The 12,886-nt window shown below is 46.8% G+C and overlaps 1 protein-coding gene across 2 annotated transcripts in view; it reads right to left on the reverse strand.

Moving 5' to 3' along the window:
- TRIM67 (tripartite motif containing 67) overlaps window positions 1-12,886 on the reverse strand; it is a 117,914-nt gene that overhangs the window by 39,091 nt on the left and 65,937 nt on the right. For both annotated transcript variants that reach the window (XM_040350944.1, XM_040350943.1), the window contains exon 5: window positions 1,414-1,567. In XM_040350944.1, coding sequence (XP_040206878.1) covers window positions 1,414-1,567 — 154 coding nt within the window. The remainder of the gene's footprint in view (window positions 1-1,413; window positions 1,568-12,886) is intronic.

The following is a 12,886-nucleotide window of genomic DNA, read 5'->3' on the forward strand; positions in this document are numbered from 1 at the left end:
GTGTGTCTATGGGAATTCCAGAAGCGCATTTATGTGGTCAGGCACTGATGTGGATGAGAAGGCTTTGCTCGCAGTCTCCACTCTAATCCATCCCAAAGGTGTTCTATCAGGCTGAGGTTAGAACTCTGTGCAGGCCAGTCAAGTTCCTCCACCTAAAACTCGCTCATCCATGTCTCTATGGACCTTGCTTTCAGCACTGGTTCAAATCATTTGGTGGAGGGGGGATTATGGTGTGGGGTTGTTTTTTGGGGTTTGGGCTTGGCCCATTAGTTCGAGTGAAGAGAAAATTTAAGGCGTCAGCATACCAAGACATTTTGGACAATTTCATGCTCCCAACTAGGGATAAGCTCCGGTGTGTTCGCACTCTCCACGTGCAGAGCCCGCCAGGAAGTCGACACTGTGCTGCGCTAATCACAGGCAGTGAGACATTGTCCCGATCTCTGCAGCAGCACATCGGGACAATGTCTCCCTACCTGTGATTAGCGCAGCGCCGTGCCGACTTCCTGGCGGGCTCTGCACGTGGAGTGTGTGAACACGCTGGAGCTCATCCCTACTCCCAACTTTGTGGGAACAGTTTGGGGGTTTTGGCCCCTTCCTGTTCCAAAAAGGCTGCACACCAGTGCACAAAGCAGGGTCCATAAAGACATGGATGAGCGAGTTTGGGGTGGATTAACTTGACTGGCCTGCACAGAATCTTGACATCTCCCCGACAGAACACCTTTGGGATGAATTAGAGCGGAGACTGCGAGCCAGGCCTTCTTGTCCACCTCAGTGCCTGACCTCACAAATGCGCTTCTGGAATTCCCATAGACACACTCCTAAACCTTGTGGACGGCCTTCCCAGAAGAGTTGAAGCTGTTATAGCTGCAAAGGGTGGGCCACCTCAATATTGAACTCTATGCACTAAGACTGGGATGCCATTAAAGTTCATGTTCGTGTAAAGGCAGGAGTTCCAATACTTTTGGTAATATAGTTTTATATATATATATATATATATATATATACTCAGCTAAAAAATATAAACAATAACATTTTAATGTTTAGCCCTAAACTTTAATTGAACACAACCATATCTGCTTTCCAGATGAATAAAGAAAATATTTTACTTGTAAGAAAAAGAAAACTTCTTGGCAGGCTTCTAAAGACAGACTGTTATTTGAAGTTAGCAAGTTAGCAGAGAAAATGGTTCACACTGTATTTATATATAGCAAAATGTCACTAAAGTTCTCAGAGTCTGCATTTGTCAGTCATTAGATATTTTCTATCCACCTTAACATCTATTCAGTCATGCACCTGTGTTCATTAAATGATAACAATCAGTCTCTTGCCATGATTTTTTTTTTTTACATTTGCACCTTTCTCATAGACAGCACTCAAACACAAAGCGGATAAGAACCGTGAGCTCACCCTTACATTTCATCTGAATGAAATCCAGCTGGTGAATGGCCTGCAACAAAGGCTCGTTGTCCAATGTGAGGTCAAATTCAGGAGAGACTTTGGGTTCCAGAGCACCTTTTACCCACTGTTCTTGAGAGCCTTGTACTCGTTTTATCAAAGCATCTGAAATCTGTATTGGAAAAAAAAGACAACATAGGATGGAATCATAAGCCACAAAATCCTGTACCTAACATGGTCTGCCTGATTTTACATGTGCATTTTAGAAAACATGGCAAAGTTAGTAACCTACCTGATTGGTCACATATCAGTAATTCAACAATTTTAAATATAGCGATTTAAAGAGACCCAGGCATTAAAAAGAAAAATGCTGGAGGCATACATATCTGCAGGAGCTTCTACTACCCTGCTGTTCTGGTCAAATTGACAGGGAAAGTGTTGACATTTTCATAATGTTGAAACTTGCCCTTTAACCTCTACAATCTTACTAGCCCACTTTGAGGTTGGTTCAGTGTCACTTTAACCACTTCAATACCAGGCATTTTCACCCCCTTCCTGCCCAGGCCAATTTTCAGCTTTCAGCATCGTCAAGCTTTGAATGACAATTGCGCGGTCGTGCGACGTGGATTCCAAACAAAATTGACGTCCCTTTTTCCCCACAAATAGAGCTTTCTTTTGGTGGCATTTGATCACCTCTGCGGGTTTTTATTTTTTGCGCTATAAACAAAAAAAGACCGCCAATTTTGAAAAAAACTAAATATTTTTAACTTTTTGCTATAATAATGTAGCACTGACCCCCGAAGGAGCTGCTGGTTTAATTTGGGCCTGCACTCTACTAATAAACCCCACTAACTTGGCTCAATCCCCTTGGCACAGCTGTGATGCAATGCAATACAATACAATGTAAGACAATACAAAATACCTGTATTATAACCCCAGGATCCACTGACTGCATTTGGAGTGAGAAAAACAGTACGCCACAACAACTGGATACTTAACCAGAGATATATTTTACTGTGAAATATGCAAATAAGTGATTATAGTAATTGTGCTGTCATCCCAACGTAAGACGACAGCACAATTGATTTAAACATAAGCTATTTGAAAACAGTATACATAAACATTTTATACCTGGGAGCTCCCCCTACTTTATTAGCTATGCGTGAGATCTCACTTAAAGTACTTGGTCTTGGATCTTCTTTTCTTCGCTAGCTAAAGATATTTGTAATCCACAGTTTTGACGAGTCAAATTGAAGTGAAAATGCTCCTGGTGTAACTGCAACAACTATTTTAAAATCGCTTGAAATGTCAAATTAGATAGGCCTCAAGCCTTCTCAGTTTCAGTTCCTCTGCTCCTCTGTGGAACTATAAATCCCAGTGAGGCCTGTATATGAGTCTAACTGTGTGTAAACTTAGCAAACTGTGGGTCGTGACCCGCTCACCCACTGGATCGGAGCTCCGGGTAGTAACTTTTGTTCAGGGTCCTGTGACTGCAACTTGCTTCTCCGTCAGCTCTGTTCAGCTCCGCTGGATGGATCCGGTTCTCTGATGCTCGGATGAGTGTCTCTCGGTCTCTGCAATCCGGCCACTGTCCTCTAGCTCTCCGAGCTCAGCCTTTCGCTCCCCAGCAGCTCGGCATCCGCCTCCAGAAGCCTTTTTGTTTACACTCCTGTCTCCCCTCGTCTCCAAGGCAACCAAAATCCTCAACCAAAACATATCTCTGCATTACCAGTATTTGGGTCTCTCCTCGTCTCCAAGGCAACCAAAATACTAAACAAAACATCTCTCTGCATTACCAGTATTTGGTCACTAGATGGCTCCAAATACTTAAACATAGCAATGTCCATAGACGTTGTATTAAAGTATGCAAACACACATCAATATACAAGAATGTCAGCGCTACACACTCCCCCTACTTTATCTCTTTGGTCCTCCAAAGAGGTTCAAATTGCTAACTCTATTCTGCATTTTAGCCTCTATACGGTTATACAATACAGACAGAGGAGCTTCCCACCAATTGTCATATGATGGGGAGCTATCCTGTGCACTCACAGCTGATACTACTGTGTCTGGTACAGATGTGCCAAGGGGTGAGGTGGGGTTGTCCCTTACTGAATCAAAAGTAGAGGGACCAGACAGTTCAAGGTTTCTTTTGCTGACAAACTGAGATGCTTCAGAGCATTCGCCCAATGTATCATAAGTCAGTCTGCGTGGTGGGCGAATGTCTCTCTTTGCTCTTTGCACTTTCGGGGTATCCATTCCTTTTTGACAAATGTCGTCATCCCTCCTCTCAGTGACTAAAAATGGAGAGTAAATAAGAGTACTGGGCTCTTCTGCAAGATGAGTTGCCGGCACAAATTCTGGGGCCTCTGCCCTGAGAGTTCCGTTATTATCCTCCTCTACTTCTGAAGAGATATCAGCATCTGTTTCTGAAGTTTCCGGAGGCCACAGCCAACTCATCTCCACTTCCTCATCTTCATCTGTAGAGGGTGCAGGCTGAGATATGGTTATTGGCCTACACACATCGGTGGATGTGGATGGGAATTCCTCCTCTGTGCTTATCCTGACTGCCTCAGTGAGAGGTAAAAGGTGATTCCGATGCCAGGTTTTTATTGGCCCAGTGTTTCCTTCTGGCTTGATTTCATACACTGGGAGACCTGGAAGCTTCCTACACACAACATAAGGCTGTGATCTCCAACGATCAGCCAACTTATGCTTGCCTGGGATGCCTAGATTCCTCAGCAAAACCCGGTCACCTGGTTGAAGATCCTGAACTCTTACTTTCAGGTCAAAGTTTCTCTTGTTCCTGTTGACTCTGGAGTTCGAGGTGGCTTGAGCCTGCTCGTAAGCTATCTTCAGGCTCCTCCGCAGCCTATCCACATAACCTCTATGGGAGGTCTCTGATGTGTGATCCAAGGAGGAACCAAAAGCCAGGTCGACTGGTAATCGGGCTTCACGGCCGAACATCAATCTGTAAGGTGAATACCCAGTGGCGTCACTTTTGGTACTGTTGTAGGCATGAACCAGTGCAGTAATGTGTTTACTCCAATGGGGTTTCTGTTCCGCAGTCAACGTCCCCAACATATTCAGGAGAGTCCTGTTGAACCTTTCCGGTTGAGGGTCCCCTTGTGGGTGATAAGGAGTAGTCCTGGACTTTTGTATGCCTAGTAGATCCAACAGTCTTTTTATTAATTTGCTCTCAAAGTCCCTTCCTTGGTCCGAATGTATCCGTTGAGGTAAGCCATAATGGACGAAGAACTTTTCCACGAGAGTCTTTGCTACTGTGGTCGCTTGCTGGTCTCTAGTAGGAAATGCTTGGGCATAACGGGTAAAGTGATCTGTTACCACCAAGATGTCCCCCTGCCCACTCAGATCGGATTCCAAACAAAGAAAGTCTATGCAGACCAGGTCCATTGGTCCCTGGCTCTCCAAATGGCCCATTGGGGCAGCCCTCTGGGGCAATGTCTTTCGTTGTATACACCTGAGGCAGGAATGACAGTAACTCTCCACTTCTTTCCTCATGTGAGGCCAGTAGAACCTGTCCCTTACTAGTTGGAAAGTCCTCTCGGCTCCCAAATGACCATGATGATCGTGTAAAGCAATCAGTACCCTCTCTCTGTGCTTTTCCGGCAGGAGCAGCTGCCACTTTGCTTCTGGATCATCAGAGGGGCCCCTTCGGTAGACCACCCCATGTTGCAACTGCAACCGATCCCATTCTTTCAGTATCAGCCGGGCTTCCTTCTTGGGGCTCTTCTGCAGCACATCAGACTGTTGATGTTCCAATGCCTTCAGCACCAGCCCACACAGTGGATCTTCCTCCTGATCTCTCCTGAGATCCTTTCTGGATAGCTTGGGGAGACCCTCTTGTACAACCTGGGAGACGTTGCAATAGCACCTGGGTACTCCCGCTGAGGATACTCCCACTACTTCAGCTCTGGCCCCACCTCTACCATGTAGACTTGTCCCTTCACAAAGGGCTCTTACCCCCTCTGGAGTAAGTTGAGTCCAGTCTTCTGATGGATTTCGGGGGTCATGAGGCCTTCTTGATAGAGCATCCGCATCTCGATTACCAACCCCTGGTCTGTACTTCAGGCTGAAGGTAAATGCCGAGAGAGCAGCTAGCCACCTGTGACCGGTGGTGTCCAGCTTTGCAGTGGTGAGCAGGTATGTGAGGGGGTTGTTGTCCGTCTTTACCACGAATTCAGCCCCATAAAGGTAATCCTTCAACTTGTCTACCACTGCCCACTTCAGAGCCAGAAATTCAAGCTTGTGAGTCGGATAGTTTCTTTCGGCAGGAATCAAACTTCTGCTCACATAGGCGATCGGCTGCAGATGCCCTTCATGCTCTTGATAGAGCACTCCTCCCAGTCCGTCATGGCTGGCATCCACATGCAACTCGTATGGTTTGGCAGGGTCTGCATAGGCCAAAACCGGAGCAGTGGTAAGGCTCCACTTCAATTGTCTGAAGGCTTCCTCACATCCTGGAGTCCACTGGTCCTGGATGGACTCTTTCTTTCTTCTGGGCCCTTCTTTTGGCTTCCTTGACTGATCTGGGCTTACACTAACTTCTTCCTGTTTCTTCAGGAGCTCAGTGAGTGGGTGGGCTATTTTAGCGAACCCCTCCACGAACCTTCTGTAGTACGAACAGAAGCCTAAGAATGACCTGAGTTCAGTCACGTTGGTGGGCCTTGGCCAAGAAGTGACAGCTTCTAACTTCTTGGGATCGGTTGCCACTCCCTCTTCAGACACAATGTGTCCCAGGTAATTCACTGAGGGCTGGTAGAACTGGCATTTTTACATAGAGAGCTTCAGACCTTCATCATGAAGTCTCTTCAGGACCTTCTCCAGGCGTTCTTCGTGCTCTTCCAACGTTCTTCCAAATACTATGACGTCATCCAGGTAAACTAGTACTTCAAGTAGGTTCATGTCACCCACTGTTTTTTCCATCAACCTCTGGAACGTTGCTGGGGCCCCAGACAGGCCTTGCGGCATTCGGTTGAACTCAAAGAATCCGACTGGGGTGATAAAAGCGGTCTTCTCTTTGTCTTCAGGGCACATGGGGATCTGATAATACCCACTCTTTAAGTCCAGCACACTGAACCACTTTGCTCCCGACAGGCTCTGCAGAGCATCCTCTATCCGAGGTGTGGTGTACTGGTCAGGAATGGTCCTACGGTTCAGGGTCCTGTAATCGATACATAGGCGTAGGGACCCGTTCTTCTTCCTGACCACCACTATTGGGGAGGCATAAGGACTCCTGGACTCCCGGATAATGCCAGTCCTCTTGAGTTCAGCCAGTTGTTCCCTCAAATCTTCCAGATCTCCCAATGGGATTCGCCTAACCCTTTCACGAAACGGCTTGTCTTCCTCCAGTCGAATTCGGTGGGTGGCACTCTTTGCCAAACCCACATCAAATTCACTTTTTGAGAAAGCTGCCCCCCATCTCAGAAGTTGGGCTTTAGCTCTTTCTCTCCATGCAGGAGTAAGAGGCGTATTCTTTGGGCAGAATTCTTCTACAGGGATTTCTGCTGCTGGTCCTTCCGTCGAACCACATGCTGCGACTGGAGTTGCTGGGCTGACCTGTCCTAACAGTAGTCTGGCTGGCACCCTAACTGGCACAGCTGCTGTGTTGCGGACACTGACTGGAACTTTGCCGTGAGTCCTCTTCAATGCCCTGGTGGGCAATACTTCAGGGATAAGTTCTAACCCCTTTTTTTCTTCCTGGCTTGTATTTTCAAGGACAATGAAAGGACCTGTTTTTTTCCAGCTTAACTTGACGGAGGCTCTCAGGCAGACTACTTCACCTGGCTGGACTAACCTCTTTTCCCTATCCAGGAGCCAGATTTTTCCCACTCCCTCTTCAGGAGCCTCTTCCTCCTGTCTAAGGTCTCGGTATGTCTGGGCCAACATTGGATGTATTTTAGTGGGGAGGGTCCCCTTCTGCAGCACAAGCGGTGCAAGTAGCCTCCTCACCAAGTCAGTGTTCGTCCCAATGATGAGGGAATTTTTGTCAGCCCCTGGGGGACGAGGGCACACTATGGCAAAGGTGTCGAAAGTCTCAGCCTCTCCTGCTGTACTTGGGTCGAAGGTGAGTCGAAGGTGAGTCTGACCGGCAGGTAACCATCATATGGGAAGTTCTGGGTGCCTAATCCCCATATCTCTAGTTCCTCCAATTTCTGTAACGGCAGGTGCTTGAGATGTCTGTCATAGAAATCCCTGTAGAGCAAGGCTCCAGTGTCCAGCAGGGCTTTCGTATAAATCTCCTCTACTTGGATGGGAACAATTGGGGAGGGTCCCACTAGCTTGGGGGGAAATCCACTGATTGCAGTACCTTTGACCTGCCTGGTGGCTTGTACCTTCGCCTTTGGTTTTGGGGGTCTCTCTCTTTTCCCTCCTGGCTTGTTGGTGACCTCAGTGGTCAGGGGTATATGAGTCGGTGTGGAGTTCGCTATTGCAACCGGGCGCCCAGTTGACTCCTTCACTGGGGTCCTCTGAAGTTTTTCCCCCAGTTGTTTGGATTTTGTTTCAGTTACTGGGCTTGGGCACACTCGCCTGAGATGTCCTACTCCTCCACATTTGAAGCAGACTCTCTGTGTTTGTTTCATAGGATGATTAATGGTAGGAGTCTCTGGAGCCTTGAGTGGCAGGACTTCTTCTGTCTGGGGTTTCACCAGACGAATCATCAACATGGTCATCATCTCCAGTATTTCTTTCTGGGTTTGGAACAGCTTCTCCAGTTCAGTCTGACCTACGGGTAGGTGGTGAATAGGTGAAAGCCATGATCCCTGTTCAACGCTTGTTGCCAATGCATTAAGTTCCTGAGTGTCTGAGGGGACACCTATCTGCTGTATTTTAGCACTTGTGGTGCTAGGAGGTTGAAGTTTCCCCTGTTTTTGGTCCCTCTCCATCTCCATTTTATCCGCTTCATTCACTTTCTCAATGAGGACCTCATCCGGAGTTGAGGGATCTTGCAAATATTACTTCAGTTGTAGCTTGATATAGTCACTCCTCAATCCCGTAGTCACAGATCTCCTAAATTTCCTCTTAACTAGCTCGGCTCCAAAATGCTCTCCATTACTTCTTCCCTTGATGTGAACAGCAGGCGGTCCTTGAGCTCAATGGCCCGAAATAGGAAGTTCTGAGGAGTCTCTCTATTATCCTGTGTCATATTTATCAGTCGATGAAACAGCTCAGTGGCATCTTCCTCCTCATAATAGCTTTTCAGTATCCTCTTTAGCTGGTTCAAGGTCAATCCACTCTTCCTCTCCAACATGCCCCAAACACTTGAACCTGGGCTGATGGCATGGATTACAGCCTCTCTAATTTCCGATTCCAGATATCCTTTCTGTAGCCCCAACTCTATTTGGTGTAGGAGGCTGGTGTAGGACAGTTTGTCCTTCTGCCCTCTTTCTCTGGCCGTCAATGTGGAAATCCTTCCGGATGGTTACTTCCTGCAAGCGGCCCTGGGTGCGTTTCTTCAGTACCTTCCCAGTGTTGGGCGTTATCTGGCCATCTTTCTGGTCCTCCAAAACGACACGTAACCCATTAATGCGTTCAGCTATCATACTGGAGGTCTCCTGAAACCTCTCCTGTATGTTACAGTACTGTCGCTTCAGATCAGCCAGCTGTCGTTCTGCCAGTGATTTAACAGCAGCCTCTGCTTTCCTGTCTAAAGGTTCTAACTGCTTTTGACTGGGAGAGCGCCCTTCATGTTTGCTGGGGTGTGTCAGGTGGAACTCTGTCTTTTCGGACAATTTTATACTGGCACCGTGGAAGTTTTCAGGGACATCCCGTTCCCACTCTATCAGTGCATAGGTGCAGTCGGTCCCAGGATCGGGTTTCACTGCGACCACGTAAGCCTTTCTGTCCGGGGACAATGCTTGCACCACCTCTTTAATTTGTTTCTTTCCCCAGTCGCTCCCTGGAAGTTCAATGACCACGCTCGCTTCTGAGCGTGTCCCTTCTGCTTCGCACCATTGGACTACTTTGATGGGGTCCATGATAGCGTGAAGGGGCGGGCTTGCTTGTAGAGTGACAGGAATCCCGGACGAGCCCCCACGTGTAGCACTGACCCCCGAAGGAGCTGCTGGTTTAATTTGGGCCTGCACTCTACTAATAAACCCCACTAACTTGGCTCAATCCCCTTGGCACAGCTGTGATGCAATGCAATACAATACAATGTAAGACAATACAAAATACCTGTATTATAACCCCAGGATCCACTGACTGCATTTGGAGTGAGAAAAACAGTACGCCACAACAACTGGATACTTAACCAGAGATATATTTTACTGTGAAATATGCAAATAAGTGATTATAGTAATTGTGCTGTCATCCCAACGTAAGACGACAGCACAATTGATTTAAACATAAGCTATTTGAAAACAGTATACATAAACATTTTATACCTGGGAGCTCCCCCTACTTTATTAGCTATGCGTGAGATCTCACTTAAAGTACTTGGTCTTGGATCTTCTTTTCTTCGCTAGCTAAAGATATTTGTAATCCACAGTTTTGACGAGTCAAATTGAAGTGAAAATGCTCCTGGTGTAACTGCAACAACTATTTTAAAATCGCTTGAAATGTCAAATTAGATAGGCCTCAAGCCTTCTCAGTTTCAGTTCCTCTGCTCCTCTGTGGAACTATAAATCCCAGTGAGGCCTGTATATGAGTCTAACTGTGTGTAAACTTAGCAAACTGTGGGTCGTGACCCGCTCACCCACTGGATTGGAGCTCCGGGTAGTAACTTTTGTTCAGGGTCCTGTGACTGCAACTTGCTTCTCCGTCAGCTCTGTTCAGCTCCGCTGGATGGATCCGGTTCTCTGATGCTCGGATGAGTGTCTCTCGGTCTCTGCAATCCGGCCACTGTCCTCTAGCTCTCCGAGCTCAGCCTTTCGCTCCCCAGCAGCTCGGCATCCGCCTCCAGAAGCCTTTTTGTTTACACTCCTGTCTCCCCTCGTCTCCAAGGCAACCAAAATCCTCAACCAAAACATCTCTCTGCATTACCAGTATTTGGGTCTCTCCTCGTCTCCAAGGCAACCAAAATACTAAACAAAACATCTCTCTGCATTACCAGTATTTGGTCACTAGATGGCTCCAAATACTTAAACATAGCAATGTCCATAGACGTTGTATTAAAGTATGCAAACACACATCAATATACAAGAATGTCAGCGCTACAATAAATATCCCAATTGTTTTCTCTGTTTAGGCATATTTTTGGTAAAAAAAATTGCAATAAGCGTTTAGTGGTTGGTTTGTGCAAAATTTATAGCATCTATGACTTTTTTTTTTACTAGTAATGGCGGTTATCTGCGATTCAGCGATTCAGGATTGCAATATTGTGGTGGACAGATCGGACACTTTTGACACTATTTTGGGACCATTCACATTTATACAGCGAACAGTGCTATAAATATGCACCGATTACTTGGGGGAGATCAAGGGGTTAATGTGTTCCCTAGGAAGTGATTCTTACTGTGGGGGGAGGGGACTGAATGGGGGAGGTGACCGATCTGTGTACCTATGTACAAGGGGACACACTCCATCGGTCTCCTCTCCCTGACAGAATGTGGATCTCTTTGTTTACACCAGGCACACGCATCGGCACCCGTGTGACGTGGCGGGCACGGATTTTCCCTGATGCGCGCTCGTGGCGGCGTGCAGGGACCTAGTAAACAGGAGGACGTCCAGGGACATCCTCCCGGCAATTGAGCGCCGCGCTGTAGACGTCTATTGTCTATAGAGCAGGCGCGAAGAGGTTAAGAGCTAGTTTACACTTGTATCAAAACATGGCTTCGGACACGCTTTGGTAAAGCTCTCTGAACACCAGTCAAAGCTCCTGTCACTAAATAAAATGGTTAGCTTACAGGGCTGTTTACAACTTTCTATAAAAATAAAAGCCCAGGAAGACACAGGGGGAGTTTGAGAGAGACATTGCAGCAGGACGGAGTTTGTGTGAATCTGTGCCGAGCTGTGCTGTTCCGGACCTGACCAGGTTGAGCCGAGGTGTGCAGTACAGCTGAGGAATCTGAGAAGGAGACTGTTAAGCCAAATGCTGAGCATTGAGGGAGACCCTTCAACTGCAGGAGTGCACCACCCTTTGCCATAATCACATCTTCAGGAAAAGGGGGCCCCCCACTACAAGACAACTGATGCTTCTCTGGATTGCTACAGAGAGATTGGATGACATAGTCACTGACCCATGCTTCACTGCTATAAATTACAGTTATCTCCAGTTGCCAGCTCGGTCTGTCTAGGCTATGAACATTCTTTAAAGTGATTATAACGGAAATAACAAACACCTCAAAACTTACCTGCTCTGTGCAATTCCCTTGCACAGAGTAGCCCCAAATCTCCTCTTCTGCAATTCCCTTGCACAGAGTAGCCCCAAACCTCCTCTTTTTGGGTCCCTCCGCCGGTGCTCCTGGCCCCTCCTCCCTGCTTAGTGCCTCCATGGAAACCTCTTCTGACACGGAAAGTAGGACTCTTCCCTGCCCCCCTGCTCCCTCATCACTGTGTTTGATTGACAGCAGCGGGAGCCAAAACCGATGCCTAAACATTTTTTATACTATTGAAAGGAATGCATTAAGGTAAAACATGTTGAGGGTTTAAAACCACTTTAACATTGACCCTTATCAGAGATAAACATTCCATTGCCTTTTATGGATGTAAGCTGCTGTTTGTTTGCTATTGTGGCCAATGCCTGCAGGTTGCTGAATTAAGCCAACACTTTGCTCCCTGCTTGGCAGATCTTTTTCTTTAACTGCATCTTTTCTGGCCCAGGCCAATACAAGAGGTTGCCTCTGCTGCCTAGGTTCAACTTCATTTCCTATAGTGAACTGTGCCAACAACTTCATCTCTTACAGTGACCTATGCCGATAACCTTGTCTCGTAAAGGGCGCTGTCCCATCTATTTCACATGTCAAAGAGACAGAACCTTACATTGCACACCAACACAAGGGTCCCAACTAAGGTGGCAGAAGTCTCAATATTTAGACTGTTTTCATAGCTAGGGTATATTCTTTCAGCAATACTGCAGGAGGTCTAACAGATTTCAGGCTCAAACCTGGACTCGCCTGACTGAGGGCCTACAAGTGAGCAAACCAGTTGTTACATTTCTATTCATAGATGTCTCACTTGAGGAGTGATCTTCCAGTCAGAGGGCTATTTTTTATGGTCTTGGTCATGCAGGGCAAAGGTGACCACACTTTAAAGGATATTTGACTGTACTGTAATGTTACTGTGTTAACTCGCTGTGTTTAATGGCTAACATCTAAACTGTTGCATTGTCTTACCATTCTATTGTTACCAATAAAACCTGTTTATTTTATCAAATCTGATGTGTATACTTCTTGTGTGACTGTCAGAAGATCCCTTGTCAAGGTAATCTGGTGGTGTCAGCAGGGGTGGGGCTCCACTTAGGTCAAAGGAAAGAGCAGAGGACCCAAATCAGCCAATGGCTCCTTTGGGGTAGCGCTACAGTTACTAT

Source organism: Rana temporaria, chromosome 4 (genome assembly GCF_905171775.1).
Source record: "Rana temporaria chromosome 4, aRanTem1.1, whole genome shotgun sequence".
In the NCBI taxonomy this organism is placed as follows: domain Eukaryota; kingdom Metazoa; phylum Chordata; class Amphibia; order Anura; family Ranidae; genus Rana; species Rana temporaria.